Consider the following 18,222-nt stretch of genomic DNA (forward strand, 5'->3'; position numbering starts at 1 on the left):
GGTCATGGCTTCTTTCCATACCATTCACTAAACAAAACCATGAGCAAAGAAAATGCAAAAAAAAAAAAAAAGAAGAAGAACAAGAAGAAGAAGAAGAAGAAGAAGAAGAAGAAGAAGAAGAAGAAGAAGAAGAACAAGAAGAAGAAGAACAAGAAGAAGAAGAACAAGAAGAACAAGAACAAGAACAAGAACAAGAACAAGAACAAGAACAAGAACAAGAACAAGAACAAGAACAAGAACAAGAACAAGAGCAAGAGCAAGAACAAGAACAAGAACAAGAACAAGAACAAGAAGAAGAAGGTTTATTTAGAGAGACTAGATGCCAGTCAAAAAAATCACATTTCATCTTCTGATTCTTCTTGCTGTTCATGATTTTTCAGAAGTTGAGTTTCTGAGGTGCATAGCTTACTAAGTCTCCACTTAACCAACCTGAGTAGAAAAAAAATGATCTCTGGTTAGGTGAAATCTAAAATTAAACCTTAAGGCAATGTAAATCTACAGTAAAAACAACTTCAGATTATTTGTATACCTGGAAACACAACTCTAAAAGGAAAATAATTTCTTTTTAGCTTTGAGCTATTGAAAAATTATATAGATTAAAGTAAGGTATAAGTAAACAGATAAAATATGGGTTTTCAAATTTATCACATCAGAATATAATTTTGATTATTTCTAAAACAAACAGGAGAATCTATAATCTGTGCAAGTCCAGATGAATCTGATATCAGTGGAGTTCCCATATTAGGACCACAACAGTCTGTATATTACAAGAAGATGGCTTTTTCTCCAAAGAATGTACATGGAGCCATTAGCTTCCATATAGCTGATAGCCCAAGTTAACTTAAACTCCACAACAAGTCTGGGCTGGATTTCAGCTCTTCCTTGTAACTTCAAAGAAGTAATTTTGTAAGCAGGGCACTCATATACATAATAAATCAAGAAGTTGAGAGAGATGGCAAGCTCCTTTCCAGTAGATGGCCAATCATCTAATCCATGGGCACATGAAGCAATAATTAGACTCAGTGGTGATTTAAAAAAAGAAGAAGAAGAGGAGGACATGGGATTGGGAGAGGGATGTGTCTGAAGAGGTTTTGGAAGAATTAGAAAAGTGGGGGTGGCGATAATCAAAATGTATTATATATACATATGAAATTCTCCAAGAATCAATCTGTTTTTCAAGTACACAGAAGTGCTCTCCAACCTATGCCTATTGGAATACTTTGAAACAAACTCAAATGGAGGCTCAGAAGTGGTGAATGCAATGACCAACTCTAGAAGAGCTAAAGCTTCTTAGTGGCCAGAGCTGAGCAAGTTCTCTACATTTATGATGTCAGATATATTTATGTGAACCACACACAGTTTTTTCCTATATATGATTACCATAAGGGCATTGTATACTGTGACCATGTAAGTAAAACATAATTTCCATAAATTAGGAGATATATGCAAACAAATTTGGTAAATGAAATTACCAAAATTATTCTCACTTTATGAGAAACTTCTCTAACAACCTACATTTTTATTTTAACTTTCTGCCTTCCATCTTTAGGTGAAGTTTGGGTCTGTCTCAAACAGAATCCCATCAGGAAGACAGACAGGAAAAAGATGTTTTAGTGGATGAATGTACTTTTCACTTAAATATTTAAGATGAAAGACTTCCTATTGTTTTCTCCTTCTCCAAGACAAAGACTTGGTGGGCCTTTTTCCATCAGAGGGAACTGTTTGAGGCCTTTCAAATCTCGTACTAGGGAGGTGCAGGTGAATGTGCTGCAGGATAATACATGTGTCAGAGGGACATCACAGACAGCGAATCACCATTTACTGTTTCACTGGCAATCCCTGTGTTTCCAGATAATTTTATACTATACTACTTTGTCTTGTGGGACAGTGGTAGAAGAAATTAATTCATGAAAAGGATTTGAACTTTAAGATTAACTCAGTTGAGTCTTGATGATCATAGTTGATGAATGAAAGTCATTAACTTACCAGGTAACAAGAGCATAATTAATTCCAATGATGGCATAGGTCAATGCATAGTACAAGCAAAAGCATACGGTGAGAAACATAGCATTGCTATGATCAGACAGGTCCCATGCATGGTCTCTATTTTTAGGATACAGGACGAAAGCAATCTGTTTCCAAAAAAAAAAAAGCACATAGAATAACCAGACACATTATCAAAAACATTTATTCAGAGTACTTGATAACTAGATGATTGCCAGTGTCAGAGATAGCAAACATAAATCATATTTTCTACCTATTTTAATAACATAGACAATATTTACCTAGTTGCCTTTCTAAACTGTCTCAAAAGAGTGCTAAATGTACCATTGTTATTAACCTCCTCACTTGTACCAGTTCCAAGGCTCAGGGAACATCTCCGAAGAGGAGGCAGAAGGAATATAAGAGCCAGAGGCTAGGAAGGAATGCTATGAAATGCTGTCATCTGAATATGACATGGCTGTCCCACTCATAAACTCACAAAAGATGTGGTGGTTTGTCCAAAACTAGCCACAAAATCAAGCCAAACAAAAGTCTGGTGTATATGGAGGAAGTGCTTCCAGGCCCTAACATTTACTGAGGAGTTGATAGTTGTAAAAGAAGAATCATTGTCTTTAGAGGGTGTGGCCACCAGTAGATTCCCCACATGGCAGTGGATGATCCCATGCCTGTACACTTAAAATGGGAAGCACTAATTTGACTCAGTAAGTTTTCAAAAGGGAAAATGTGAAGTTGGGAGAAAGATGGGCTGGGGAGGGACTCAGGGACTAAGAGGGATGAAATAGGATAATGATATGAATATATGATGAATTATATGATAATCATTGTATACATAAATGAAATTCTCTCTCTTTTTTTTGGGGGGGGGGCACGGTTCAAGACAGGGTTTCTCTGTGTAACTTTGCGCCTGTCCTGGAACTCACTCTGTAGCCCAGGCTGGCCTCGAACACTGCCTCTGCCTCCCGAGTGCTGGGATTAAAGGCGTGTGCCACCACCGCCCTCGAATGGAGAAAGTTGTTTTTAATATGTAAATGATCAATAAACAAATGGAAGATGAATGTCATCATTGAAGAAAGTCAATCAATGGCAGTGGGATATAACTTGCTGCTCACTAGAAGGGCAATCATAATAGTAAATTTTAAAAAATAGCAAATATTGGTGAGAATGCAGAGGAACTAGAATCCTTAAGCCTGTAAAATGAAACTGGTGAAAAAGATTGACAGTTTCTCAGAAAGTCAAATTTCAAATTGCCATATTACTAGCATTCTACCACTAGGAATGCCTCCAAATATGAAAAAAAAGTGTGCATAAATGTCCATAACAGCATTATGACTTCCAAAGATGAAAAAGAAACGAAATATTAATATATGTGATAACATGGATAAAACTTGAAGATATTATTTTGAGTGGCAGTGAGCAGAAACAATAGGCCATGTACTGTCCCATTCTCTTTCATATAAAACATTCATAATAGGTGGGGTTAGAAAACAAATTAGTAGTTGGCAGAGCCTGGCACCGAAGAGAAGGAGAATGACTGCTAGTTGGGTGCAGAATTTTCTGTGGTGGTATTGTGTTCCCCAAAATATTGTGCACCCTAATAAACTTATCTGGGGTCAGAGAACAGAAAAGCCACTAGATATAGAAGCCAGAAAATGGTGGCACACACACCTTTAATCCTAGCATTCCAGAGGCAGAGATCCCTCTGAATCTCTGTGAGTTCAAAGCCACACTGGAAACAGCTAGGCATGGTAACAAGAGCCTTTAATCCCAGGAAGTGATGGCAGGAAGCAGAAAGGTATTTAAGTTGTAAGGATGAGGACCTAGATCCTGGTTAGGCTTTCAGGCTTTTGAGTAGCAGTTCAGCTGAGATTGATTTGGATGGCAGAGGCTTCCAGTCTGAGGAAACAGGATCAGCTGAGGAATTGGTGAGGTGAGGAAACTGTGGCTTGTTCTGTTTCTCTGATCTTCCAGCATTCACCCCAATACCTGACTCTGGGTTTGTTTTTATTAATAAGAACTTTTAAGATTCCTGCTACAGTTTTCTTTGCATGAATGAGAATGTTTGAGAGGTCATTAGAGGTAGTAATGCGTGACAGTATAAATAGAATAAATACTGCTGAATTTTATCCTTTAAAGTTGTGTGTTCTGTGAACTTTATCCCAATAAAATGATGGGTGAGAGACCGATTGAATAATTTCAGGTCTCTAGAGTAAAATGAAATATAGGTATTTGGATAATTATACAAATGATATGGTAAGTTGGTCATGTATCCATTGCAGTGCCTACAAGTCCCTTCCAAGGGCCTTTTCAGAATTCATTATCACCTTTAATCTATTATCTTCATTTCCCAAATAATGAATTTTTTTACAGAAAAAATAGGCACAGTCTATATTGAGTAAAGCCTTAATTTCATTTCTTCCTTAAATTTCAAATAGTCTGTAGAAACTGAGATTTTTTTATTTTTTGCTTTAATTAGTTGTCCCATGTATAGATTCCCCGAGGTTGGAATGAGAACTACGATTTTTGTTATCTCATATATCTGATCAAATGACTTATACCATGTGCTAGGCAGTTTATCCTCATTTATACATGAGCTCTTTGCAATAATCTTTAGTCTTAAAAAAAACTTCATTAGGGAAGTTTAATTACCTCTCCTAATATAAAGGGAAGTCTGGAGTTCAGAAACTTCCATAATTTTGACAATGATCAAAAACTTGTGAATGACCCAGGCAGTATTCCTCAGTGGGAGTGTGTGCCTTCTGTCTCTACTGCACACTCTCCATCAGTATCCATCCTCTGTATATTGGTCAATATGGAAACATAGTGGACTGAACAACCAGGTCAGTCTGAGGCATTTCAGCACTTTGAACAATCACAGCTAAAAAGGAAGTTGGTCCCATGAAGACATGTTACTATATTACCCCTAAAACACATATTTCCTACACTGTTGACCATGATACTTGAAATACTTGAAATAGCCTCACTACCCAAATACCTGCTTTCTGGTGGCTAAAAATCACTAGACCACCCTATTTAAACAACATACTGCTTCTATCCCAAATACTATTTAAATCTTTTAGTGCATATCAAAGTACAATTTATCAGACATCATAAAATATGTAATCATTGATTGAAATTCTGCTTTCAACATAAAATTGATGTTAGAGAGTTGATATCATCAAATTGAAAGAAGTGAGAGTTGAGATCAAACAAATCCAGACTTAGATCCTTGTTCGAGTTTTTTGTTTGTTTATTTTTGGTCTTTTGTGAAATAATGTAAGCCCTAAAGCAGTGATTCTCAATCTGTGGGTTACAACCCCTTTGGGGTCAAATGACTTTTGCACAGGGGTCACCTAAGACCATCCTGCAGATCAGATATTTACATTATCATTTATAACAGCAGCAAAATTACAGTTATGAGGTAGCAATGGAAATAATTTTATGGTTAGGAGTCACCACAGCCTGAGGAACTATATTAAAGGGTCATAGCATTAGGAAGAAGAATTAGGAGAACCACTGCTGCGGATGAATGAGAGCAGTAATACGACATGAGGACTTGCATTAAAGTGTTGCAGCATTAGGAAGATTGGGAACCACTGTCCTAGAGCCAGTAATTAATCTTAGGTAGAGATAAGAGGCTGCTTGACTTTCCCATTAGTCTGATGGCCAAAGTCTGAGTCTGGTACAGATTTCATTCAAAACAGAAAAATGCATGTCAGTGCTTTTGTCTTCAGCATTTAACAGTTTTCCAGGCCCCACATATATCGATGGAATTGGCAAATAGATAGAGTGAAGATGCTGGTTTTGGTAGGGGGCATATGTGTTGTTTCTACCATGTGTCAAGCATATTCACCTCTTGGTCTGTGCTCATCCAGGATTCCTGTTTGAATTCCCATAATGTCCTGTATGTTGTGGCATTATCTTCACTAAGCCTGTTAAGCTAAGTTTATATGGAAATACTTAGCAGAGAATTGCCTAGTTACGTTATTGTGTGAGCCTTGCAAAATAATTTAATCTTTTAGAGTCTTCCTATTGATAAGTTAGAGATGATAATACCTAACTTACATTATCATAAACAAAGTGAAATACAATGTTCATAGAAATCCAATAAAAGATAAACATGGCATATACGTATAATCACAGCACTAAGGATGCTGAAGCCTTAAATTCTAGGATGTTGAGTTCAAGGCCAACCTGGGATAACTAGTGAGACACTCTCTCAAAAGAGTTTTTTTTTTTCCAGTACAATGGCAACTATATACTTGTTTCTCAATAAATAATAGGTTCCTCCCTTGCTTGCTTTCCATATGTTTCTGGAGCTTACTACTGATAAGGCTACTAGCCATTTTATTATCAAGAACTGATGATGACGAACACCAATTCAGAGTTTCTACATAGTGGATAACCAGATGTGATAACAGTAACATTCTACTTCCTGCTCAGCTGCTCTACCAGTGTTCCCACTAGGAAGCCTGAGGTCACATTACCTCTTAAAGACCAACAGTTTCACTATAGACAGCATGTCATAGGAAAGTCTCTGGACTCCATAAGAAACTACCTCATCAACAAAGGAGAGAAGCCACAGGTAGAAACAAAATAGAGCTGGAGGCTTCAACTCACCTGACAGAACCACATCCCCTGTAGCATGGTGAGGCTTGACCTCAGGAGCTCCAGAACTACATTGTTCTTTGTGAGGAATTCTATGAAGGCAACCAGACCTGCCAAAAATACTGCAAAGCTCAACAGTTGGTGCCCAAAGATGTCCACCAATAACCGGCCATGTGTGTGATTGTGGAAAATGAAAGCTGATAGGGTAGGAAAAAAAAAAGGGTATTTTTAAATAAAAAAACAAAGATAACCAACTCACTAGTTCTCTCTCCCACCTTCTTTCCCTCTGGAGCCACAGAATTTTATACACCTATACAACTGATTAAAGGATGAGGTCCCAGTGAGTCTCACAAATGCAACTTTGCAGCTTTTGTCCATTATTACCGTCTATTTAGAATGGAATCATTGAAATTCAATCTTCCTTTCCCTTCTCCAAACTTTATTTTCTCCTCTAACGTGACACTTTCAACTAACTGTATTTAAAGGCATTATTATGCAGGCTGGTGAATAATAAACATGACAGGTCAGGGAGCTACAATTCACATGAATATGCAGATAAATAAACTGAAGCCAAAGCCTTGCCTTAAGGAATTCAGTGCCCTAAACTAAGTAAACACACCCATAATTCACACCAGAGAAATGTGTCAGTGCTGTCTTCCAGAACTGATGACTAATATCAATTCAGTTTCTACATAATAGATAACCAGATGTCATAACAGTCACATTCTGTTATCTATATAGGAAATGTATATAATAACTGTAATGTTTCATTCCATAAACACATTCCAGTTTCACCTTAATAGTTTTCACTAAACTAAAAGAGAAGGATGCTCATTAAAGATATAAGAACCAGACTATTAGTTGTTGCAATTCTTTTTTTTTTTTTTCCTGGCCCTTGTCTTAAAAAGCGACCATCAAGCACTACTTTCTTCACATGGGACTAAAGGGGAAGGTACCCCTAACCACTTGTAGCTCTCAGAGGTCCATAATTAATCTACTTTTTCACGTGTATAATAAATGAAGAAAAACCATTAAAGACCTTTTTCTCACCCACCTCGGTAATCTTGGAGAAAAAAAATGAACAAAACATAGGATTTATTTTTCATTAATTTCTCAAAATTAGGACTTCTACTTCTAACGTGATTGAAATTTGCAGACTCGGCAAAGTGTCACTGTATCAGTCATTTAAGAGCTGGTTGTCAGGAGGCGGGGTCTAGTCTGCTGCCAATAGCTAGCTATCCCATGTAGCTACCCCAGTTGAGCATTCACACTCCCATTCCTCTCCAAGTTTAATTTTCATTATTAAAAGTATAAAGAAGATAATTGCTAAGAAAACAAAGAAAGGAGGTGATTCTTCAGGACAGATATGAAACATGAATAAATCACATTAAATGGTTGTTGTATCTGCCCAGTCTTGAGAATGAGTCAGAGAAGAATGATCCTTGGCATCCAACAGAGAATAGCCAGGTGTCTCAGTATTCCCCAGATACTTTGCCTTGTCAACCAGGACTGCACTAAGAAAGCAAAGATATTTTATTTTACAGGGCTACTCAGATGCTTACTATGAGATAAATACAGAGAGAAAAAGAAAAGAAAACTCTACTCCCCACTACTTACCTTCCACAAAGAAGGCACTTGATAACGTTAACTTGACCAAAGAGACTGGAAGTGAACTAATGATGAAACATAAGATCTTGGTCCCACCTAGTATTGCAAAGAAGACATACATGGCAAGATGATGCCAGTGCAGGATTAGGGCCAACTTGTATTCTTTATCTGAGAACTGATATTTCTTCACAAGCATAGTATATAGACCAATTATTCCTGTAGAAAATCATAACACAGTTTTAGCAACACTCTACATGGTTTTACTTAGCACACACATTCAGGAAGATATGACCATTGCTTATTCAATCTACTATGTCCTCTTACAACATTACTTCCTCTATGGGTGGTTCCCTACAGTTTTGCAGTGACACTTTAGACTTTCTTAGAGGTTCAAATGCTAGTTGACATAACCAATTTTATACTCACAATCAATGCTGATCATTTTGGTTCAAGTATCTATTCCAACCTAAATGTCCAAGGCTTATGAGACTGACCTCTAGAGGCTGACTTTTCATTTCCTAGCTACCAGACCTTTGGATAGCCACTAGGTAAAGGATTGGCCTTGGTTCCTGGGTTCAAAACAAAAATTCTTAAGATTCTGTTTCCTCCAGCTAAGGATAAACAAGGATCCCCAATGGATGCAGCATGTGGTATAGTCAGTTTAACAAGCACTTGAACTTTCATAGAGATGTTGGCTTACTTACTAATATATAGAAGTTTGCAGATAAATTCTTTTCTTTGGAAAGAATTAGTGTGAGTCCTATCAAAAACCTCAGTCCATGAATAAAGTACAAAAAACTTAATTGAAAAACAGAAAGCTTTATCTTTTATAAGAGGCTACAGTGAAACTAAAAACAGACCATTTTAATGGAATCCTCTAAAGCAATGGAAAGGCTTTGTAAATTATCTAGCCAAACTGCTTTCTTTAATTCAGGAAATTAGAAAAAAAAAAAAAAAAAAAAGGATGAGATCATAAAGCAAGGCGTTCCTCAGCCCTGACCCTCCTCCATAACCTCCTTGTAATGATTTATTGAAACTTTCCAATAATCACTTGATTATTTTGCAAAACCTACAAATAGTTTCTAATAGGGTTTATTCTCTCAAGGATCAGAAAAAAAACTGATATGAAATTATTTCAGAAGATCCAACCAATTCCACAAAGGAAATTCATCATGATTGAGTAGGTAAATTAAATACTACAATTAATTTATTAAGAAATAGGCCTTCATATATACCTAAAATACCATATTGCTAACAAATTATATCATATGGAAATTGAAATCAAAATATTTAATAAATATTTGAATAAAATATTCAGCTCTGGGATTTCTTGATTTTGTAAAAAAAGAAAAAGAAAAAACTTGTCTATGCATATAAAAATACCAAATTGAGAAAATACAACACAGTAAGTCAACTCACCTAATGATGCCATGCCAATAATCATAATTCCCTCCAAAAGTTCTGCTCGAGAGAAGAATTCTTTGGTAATAAGGGAGGAAGACCTCTTTTGCTGTTTACAAACATGCTTCAGAATACTCTCTATACTCCACCAAAGAGCCACGATAAGGAAAAATGTTCCAGCAAGGACATGACCTGAGAAATCCCCCGGGACCTACAAAGAAAAGAATATTCAGATGATACTTATTTCATTTCTGGAACATCACCAAATCATTTCTCATCCCCAAACAGCAGACTAGCTAGAGTCTGGTGGTTATTAGCATATAGTAGATCATATTATAGTATCAGCCAAGCCAATGAAATTAAAATTCACCTTGACACTTGATAGTGTACATTGTGTGAGATGTTTTAAACGCCATCTCTAGCCTAACCTTCACAGAATACCCATGAATAAGGGATTAATATTCCATTTTTCAGTTGAGGTATGTGTTTACAGGAGTTAAATGATGTTCCCAGATCTCACAACTATTAGGCAAAAAAAAAAAAAATTGTTTTTTTTTTTTTTGTTTTGTTTTTCGAGACAGGGTTTCTCTGTGTAGCTTTGTGCCTTTCCTGGAACTCACTTGGTAGCCCAGGCTAGCCTCGAACTCACAGAGATCCACCTGGCTCCGCCTCCCGAGTGCTGGGATTAAAGGCATGTGCCACCACCGCCGGTCCCAATTCTGTTGGTTTTCAACACAAATCTCAAAATGGTTTCTTAAGAAGACAGTATGCACTTCATTAACCACTTGTTCTTTAAATACAGAAGAAAGAAACCCTGACCTGATTGTTTAGAGTTTGAAATGATGTGAAATTGCCCATGAATTTTTCCCACATATGTGATTTCAAAGTATCAAGGACCAAGTGTGTGAGAGAGATTTTTAGCATTCATTTAACATTTGTGTGTTTTTCCACACACCTTCTCACCCTCTCATGTGGGTGGATGGAAACTATTGTTCTAGTTCTAGCTAGCTGACTGAGTAAGGAATTGGCACGTATCACTTCTAGGTTGAGTCACTGAAGTCTACATGATTCCCTCAGCTCTCTCTTCTGCATTGGCAACTTTGGCATGCCCTGACTGTAACACAGAAGATTGTGAACATACAACTTCAGATTTCCAAAGAAATACCCTTTCATTGGTCAATGCTATAGGAAAGATGGTCTTGAACAGTGGGATTTTCTTTTCATTTTGTGTGCAGCCCTTTGTTCAAATGTATTTTGCCCTCAACGGAACAGTGATGACACAATCTAGAATCATTCTATGGGCCTAATACTAGGTAAGAGCTAAGCACAATTATGGAAGAGGATTTTAGGATATCCTCTGATCAGAAAACGAGGATTCCCCAGTTCAGGGCAGACCTTGTGGGTTATTCCTCTGTGATTTAAAGGAAGCTCTGGGAGAAACTGTAAAGCTGACACAAATACTGTGAAGTATCATATCTCCAATTGCCATGGTCCACAGCATATTATAGCAGATGGCAATTAATAATTCAGACATCAACCCATCAGATGAATAACTCTTTGATGGAGGACGCTTATCAAGCAAGGCTTATGAGGCCATAGAACCTGAAAACTGGTTGTTTCTGTCTGTAATTTTTTCATGTGCTATTCTAACTCAGCCTAGATTGGTAGTGTATTTTCTCCATGAATATACTGGGTACATTTATCTGTGGATGGTCAGGAAGATGATTTCTTTTTAAGCTCTATAATTTTGATGAATAGAATACTAGGATATTTCTTATAGCTCAGTCTGACATAGGAAAGCAATAGTATTCTCAGTTATAAAGACAGCTTTTTATACAATTAATTGACGTAAGACCTCAGAGCAAATTCAAAGTAGATTAGTTGTCTCTACAAATTACCCTCAAAAACAGCTTTCTGTTGTAATATGCCATGGACCATGGCATCTTGTGATTTCTTTTTTACTTCATCTTGAAAATTCTCTCTTCCTTTTTTTTTTCCTTTCTCTTTACACAGTTATATACACTCCCAGCAGAAAGCTCTTTTTGAGGGTCACATTACATTTCTTGAGGAATCAATAAGAAACAGAATCATTCTGATAACACACATGAAATCACACAATTTCTCTCAGATTTGGAATGTTATGTTGACCGGGTAGCCAGTATGGCTGGGAATGGCTGTCACCAGCTAAGCTACCTGGTGAGCAGACGAAAGGCACATAGCACTTTAGTGCCTCACACCTTCTCAGGGGACAATGACCTTGAAAGCATCCTAGGACCTAACATAAAGTTAGTTAGCTGAACCTTGAGTCTTGTATCATAAAACTGAGATTAGAGGTTTGGAATCCACAAGGTTGACCCCACCTGGGAGTGCTGGCAGTGGTCCAGAGAGTGCCTGGACTGGTCTACTCTGTTGACCAGTCTAGTGAATACGCTAACCATCATCATAGAGCTTTTGTCCAGTGACTGACGGAGGTAGATGCAGAGATCCATGGCCAGGCGCCAGGCTGAGCTCCAGGAATCCAATCGATGAGAGAGAGGAGGGATTCTGCAGGTGGGGGATGTTGAGATCATGATGGAAAGACATGCAGAGATGACTGGCCACACTGGTAGAAGCCCATGAACTGTAGACTAGTGGCTATGGAGCCCCCATGGGACTGGACTAGACCCTCTAGATATGGACGATGGTTGTTTGGCTCAAACTGTTTGGGGGGCACCCAGACAGGGGAATCAGGATCCATCCCTGGTGCATGGGCAGGGTTTTGGGAGCCTAGTGCTGGTGGTGTGATGCCTTGTGCAGCCTTGGTGCAGTGGGGAGAGGCTTGGACCTGCCTAGGCTCAGTGTGCCTGGCTCTGCTGACTCCCCATGGGAGACCTTGATTTGGGGGATGTGGGGTGGCTTGGGAGGGAGGGCCGGGGATGGAAGGAGGGAGGAGATAGGATCTGTGGGTGTTATGTAAAGTGAGTAGAACATTTCTTAATAAAAATGAAAAAAATTTAATTAAAAAAAAAGAGGAGACCAACCCCCAGCTCCCATCCACCCTAGAACTCCCATCTGGACCAGAGGTGAGTGCCTGGGGTTATAGCCAGAAAGGCAACTGCCCTTGGGTCCCACTGCTGGACACAGGCCACTTTGGGAGGACCTGACCAACTTGGCCCCAGTTTCCTGCCAATCTGCGGGCCCTGTGGGAAGGCTCCCCTTTTCCAAGACTGCAGGCAGACACTACAGTCTCCACACCCTGCCCCCACACCCATCTGCCCTAGACCCCAGCCACTTCCTGAGAATCAGAGACCAGCTCCAAGCTTCCATCTTGCCCTGGAACTCCCATCTGGACCAGAGACCAGAGGAACTCCCATCTGGACAAGAGGAGCTCCTATCTGGACAAAATAAGGAGACATCAGGGACTTCTGGAGACATCAGGGACTTCCCGAGACTCAGAGTCCAGCTCCCCAGCTCCAAGTACACTGATAAGACCAAGAATGAACACAAGAGGAGATGGGCAGACGTCAAGGCAGAAGTACATACAACAAAATAACGAGCAATGCAGCATCACCAGAACCTAGCCCTTCTCCAACAGCTAGACCTGAACATCACAGAATGGAAGAAGAAGAAGAAGAAGGAGAAGGAGAAGGAGAAGGAGAAGGAGAAGGAGAAGGAGAAGGAGAAGAAAACAACCTTATAAGTAACATCATGAAGAGGCTAGAGCCTTATATAGAAGAAATCAAAAATAAAGTAGAGGAACAGACAAACAAAAAATGGGAAGAACGCTAGAAAAAAAACTAGAGGAAAGGACAATTAAAGCAGAAGAAAACAAAAAATCATTGAATGAAAATCATGAAAAAGCAAGGGAGACAATCCAAGACCTGAAGAGGGAAATAGAAAAAATGAAGAAGACACTAGCAGAAGGAATGTTGGAAATAGAAAATCTGAGTAAACAAGCAGGAACTTCAGAGGCAAGTATAACCAACAAAATGCAAGAGATGGAAGAGAAGATCTCTGGTGTTGAAGATATGGTAGAAGAAATAGATTCATCAGTCAAAGAAAACACTAAAACCAACAAAGTCATGACCCAAAATGTCCAAGAAATTTGGGACACCATGAAAAGACCAAACCTATGAATAATAGGGATAGAGGAAGGAGAAGAATACCAACGCAAAGGCACAGAAAATATATTTAACAACATCATAGAAGAAAACGTTCCCAACTTAAAGAAGGAAATGCCTATGAAGATACAAGAAGCCTATAGAACACAAAACAGACTAGACCCCCCAAAAAAGTCCCATCACCACATAATAATTAAACAACTAAACGTACAGAATAAAGAAAGAATATTAAGGGCAGCAAAGGAAAAAAGGCCAATTGACTTATAAAGGCAAACCCATCAGAATAACACCCGATTTTTCAATGGAGACTTTGAAAGCCAGAAGGATCTGGGCAGATATAATGCAGACACTAAGAGATCATGGATGCCAGCCTAGAATAATATACCCAGCAAAATTTACAATCATCATAGATGGAGTGAACAAGACCTTCCAAGACAAAACCAGATTTAAACAATACTTATCCACAAACCCAGCCCTACAGAAAGCACTAGAAGGAAAATACCAACCTACAGAAGACAGATACACCCTCGAAAACACAGGCAATAGATAACACCACAGCAGTAAACCCCAAAGAAGAGAAGTATACACATGCTACCACTAAAAAATAAAAATAACAACAGGAACGAACAATCACTGGTCATTAATATCCCTTAATATCAATGGACTTAATTCACCTATAAAAAGACACAGACTAACAGAATGGATACGAAAACAGGACCCATCTTTCTGCTGCATACAAGAAACACACCTCAAATTCAAAGACAGATACCTCCTAAGAATAAAAGGCTGGGAAAAGACTTTCCAATCAAATGGTCTTAAGAAGCAAGCTGGTGTAGCCATTCTAATATCCAGCAAAATAGACTTCAAACTAAAATCAATCAAAAGAGATGATGAAGGACATTACATACTCATAGCAGGAAAGATTCACCAAGATGAAGTTTCAATTCTGAACATTTAGGCCCCAAACACAAGGGCACCCACATATGTAAAAGAAACATTACTAAAGCTTAAATCACATATAAAACCCCACACATTAATAGTGGGAGACTTCAACACCCCACTTTCACCTCTGGACAGATCAGCCAAATTGAAACTTAACAGAGAAATAAAGGACTTAACTGATGTTATGGGTCAAATGGACTTAATCGATATCTACAGAACATTCCACCCAAACAAAAAGAAATACACCTTCTTCTGAGCACCCCATGGAACCTTCTCTAAAATCGACTACATACTTGGCCACAAAGCAAATCTCAACAGATACAAAACAATTGGAATAACCTCCTGTGTTCTATCAGACCACCATGGTTTAAAGTTAGATTTCAAGAACAGAAAAAAACTACAGAAATCCTACAATCTCATGGAAACTGAATAATGCTCAACTGAATCAACAATGGGTTAAGGAAGAAATAAAGAAAGAAATTAAAGACTTCCTAGAGATCAATGAAAATGAATACACCACATACCCAAACTTATGGGATACTATGAAAGCAATGCTAAGAGGGAAATTCATAGCACTGAATGTCCACATAAAGAAGCTGGAGAAATCTCATGCTAGTGACTTGACAGCACACCCGAAAGCCCTTGAACAGGAAGAAGCAAAGTCTCCCAGGAGGAACAGATGCCAGGAAATTATCAAATTGAGAGCTGAAATCAATAAAATAGAAATAAAGAGAACAATACAAAAGATTAATGAAACAAAGAGTTGGTTCTTTGAGAAGATCAACAAGATAGACAAGCCCTTATCCAAACTAACAAAAAGAGAGAGAGCATCCAAATTAACAAAATCAGAAATGAAAAGGGCGACATAACAACAGACAATGAGGAAATCCAGAGAATCATCAGGTCATACTTCAAAAACCTCTACTTCACAAAACTGGGAAATCTAAAAGAAATGGATAATTTTCTGGGTAAGTACCACATACCTAAGTTAAATCAAGACCAGATAAACCATTTAAATAGTCCAATAACCCCTAAGGAAATAGAATCAGTCATTAAAAGTCTCCCAACCAAAAAAAGCCCTGGACCTGATGGTTTCACTGCAGAATTCTACCAGATCTTCAAAGAAGACTTAATACCAATACTCTTTAAATTGTTCCACACAATAGAAGCAGAAGGTATATTACCAAACTCCTTCTATGAGGCTAAAATTACCCTGATTCCTAAACCAAACAAAGATGCAACAAAGAAAGAGAACTACAGACTGATCTCCCTCATGAACATTGATGCAAAAATACTCAATAAAATTCTGGTGAACAGACTCCAAGAACACATCAAAACAATTATCCACCATGATCAAGTAGGCTTCATCCTAGGGATGCAAGGGTGGTTCAACATACGAAAGACCATCAGTGTAATACACCATATAAACAAACTCAAAGAAAAAACCACATGATCATCTCACTAGATGCAGAAAAGGAATTTGACAAAATCCAACACCCCTTCATGATAAAGGTCTTGGAGCAATCAGGAATACAGGGAACATACCTAAACATAATAAAGGCAATCTACAGCAAACCAACAGCCAACATCAAATTAAATGGAGAGAAACTCAAAGAAATACCACTAAAATCAGGAACAAGGCAAGGCTGTCCCCTCTCCCCCTACTTATTCAATATAGTTCTTGAAGTTCTAGCCAGAGCTATAAGACAACATAAAGAGATTAAGGGGATACAAATTGGAAAGGAAGAAGTCAAGCTCTCCCTATTTGCAGATGACATGTTAGTATACATGAGTGACCCCAAAAATTCAACCAAGGAACTGATACAGCTAATAAAAACCTTCAGCAACATTGCAGGATACAAGATCAACTCAAAAAAATCAGTAGCCCTCCTACATACAGTAGACAAACAGGCTGAGAAGGAAATCAAAGATACATCACCCTTTAAAATAGCCACAAATGATATAAAATACCTTGGGGTTACGCTAACTAAGCATGTGAAGGACCTATATGACAAGAACTTTAAGTCCCTGAAAAAAGAAATTGAAGAAGATGTCATAAAATGGAAAGATCTCCCATGCTCATGGATAGGCAGGATTAACATAGTAAAAATGGCGATCTTACCAAAAGCAATCTACAAATTCAACGCAATTCCCATCAAATTACCAACACAATTCTTCACAGATCTGGAAAGAATAATACTCAACTTCATATGGAAAAACAAAAAACCCACGATAGCCAGAAGAATCCTGTACAATAAAACAACCCCTGGAGGCATCACAATCCCCGACCTCAAGCTCTACTATAGAGCTACTGTAATAAAAACAGCTTGGTACTGGCATAAAAACTGACATGTGGACCAATGGAATCGAATTGAAGACCCTGACATTAACCTGCACACCTATGAACATACGATTTTTGACAAAAAAGCCAAAAATGTACAATGGAAAAAAGAAAGCATCTTCAACAAATGGTGCTGGCATAACTGGATGTCAATGTGTAGAAGGCTGCAAATAGATCCATATCTGTCACCGTGCACAAAACTTAAATCCAAGTGGATCAAAGACCTCAACATAAATCCAGCTCCTCTGAACCTGACAGTAGAGAAAGTAGGAAGTACTCTTGAACGCATTGGCAACAGAGATCACTTTCTAACTATAACACCAGTAGCACAGACACTGAGAGAAACAATCAATCAATGGGACCTGTTGAAACTGAGACGCTTTTGTAGAGCAAAGGACACGGTCAACAAGACAAAGCAACAGCCTACAGAATGGGAAAAGGTCTTCACCAACCCCACATCTGACAGAGGGCTGATATCCAGAATATATAAAGAACTCAAGAAATTAGACATCAAAATGCCCAACAGTCCAATTAAGAAATGGGCTATAGAACTAAACAGAGAATTCTCCACAGAGGAAGTTCAAATGGCTGAAAGACATTTAAGGAATTGCTCAACATCCCTAATTATCTGGGAAATGCAAATCAAAACAACTCTGAGATACCACCTTACACCTGGCAGAATGGCTAAGATCAAAAGTACAGAAGACAGCTTATGCTGGAGAGGATATGGAGCAAGGGGAACTCTCCTCCACTGCTGGTGTGAATGCAAGCTTGTACAGCCACTTTGGAAATCAATATGGCACTTCCTTAGAAAATTGGGAATCCATCTCCCACAAGACCCAGCTATAGCAATCTTGGGAATATTCCCAAGGAATGCTCAATCATACCACAAGGGCATTTGCTCAGCTATGTTCGTATCAGCTTTGTTTGTAATAGCCAGAATCTGGAAACAATCTAGATGCCCTTCAACTGAAGAATGGATAAAGAAAATATGGTACATACACACAATGAAGTACTACTCAGCAGAGAAAAACAATGACATCATGAGGTTTGCAGGCAAATGGATGGATCTAGAAAAAATCATCCTGAGTGAGGTAACCCAGACTCAGAAGGACAAACATGGTATGTACTCACTCATAGGAGGATACTAGATGTAAAACAAAGATGACTAGACTGCTACACAACTCCAGGGAGGCTACCTAGAAAACAGGACCCTAGGAA

The 18,222-nt window shown here is 38.3% G+C and overlaps 1 protein-coding gene across 1 annotated transcript in view; it reads right to left on the minus strand.

Moving 5' to 3' along the window:
- Positions 1-335: 335 nt before the first annotated feature.
- The window catches only part of LOC118593847 (transmembrane protein 45A-like), a 39,751-nt gene continuing 21,864 nt past the window's right edge, over positions 336-18,222 (minus strand). Inside the window, exons 2-6 of the mRNA XM_036203436.1 lie at positions 9,637-9,829; positions 8,227-8,433; positions 6,622-6,806; positions 1,987-2,132; positions 336-429 (exon numbers count right to left, since the gene is read on the minus strand). Coding sequence (XP_036059329.1) covers positions 336-429; positions 1,987-2,132; positions 6,622-6,806; positions 8,227-8,433; positions 9,637-9,829 — 825 coding nt within the window. The remainder of the gene's footprint in view (positions 430-1,986; positions 2,133-6,621; positions 6,807-8,226; positions 8,434-9,636; positions 9,830-18,222) is intronic.

Source organism: Onychomys torridus, chromosome 12, assembly GCF_903995425.1.
Source record: "Onychomys torridus chromosome 12, mOncTor1.1, whole genome shotgun sequence".
Classification (NCBI taxonomy): domain Eukaryota; kingdom Metazoa; phylum Chordata; class Mammalia; order Rodentia; family Cricetidae; genus Onychomys; species Onychomys torridus.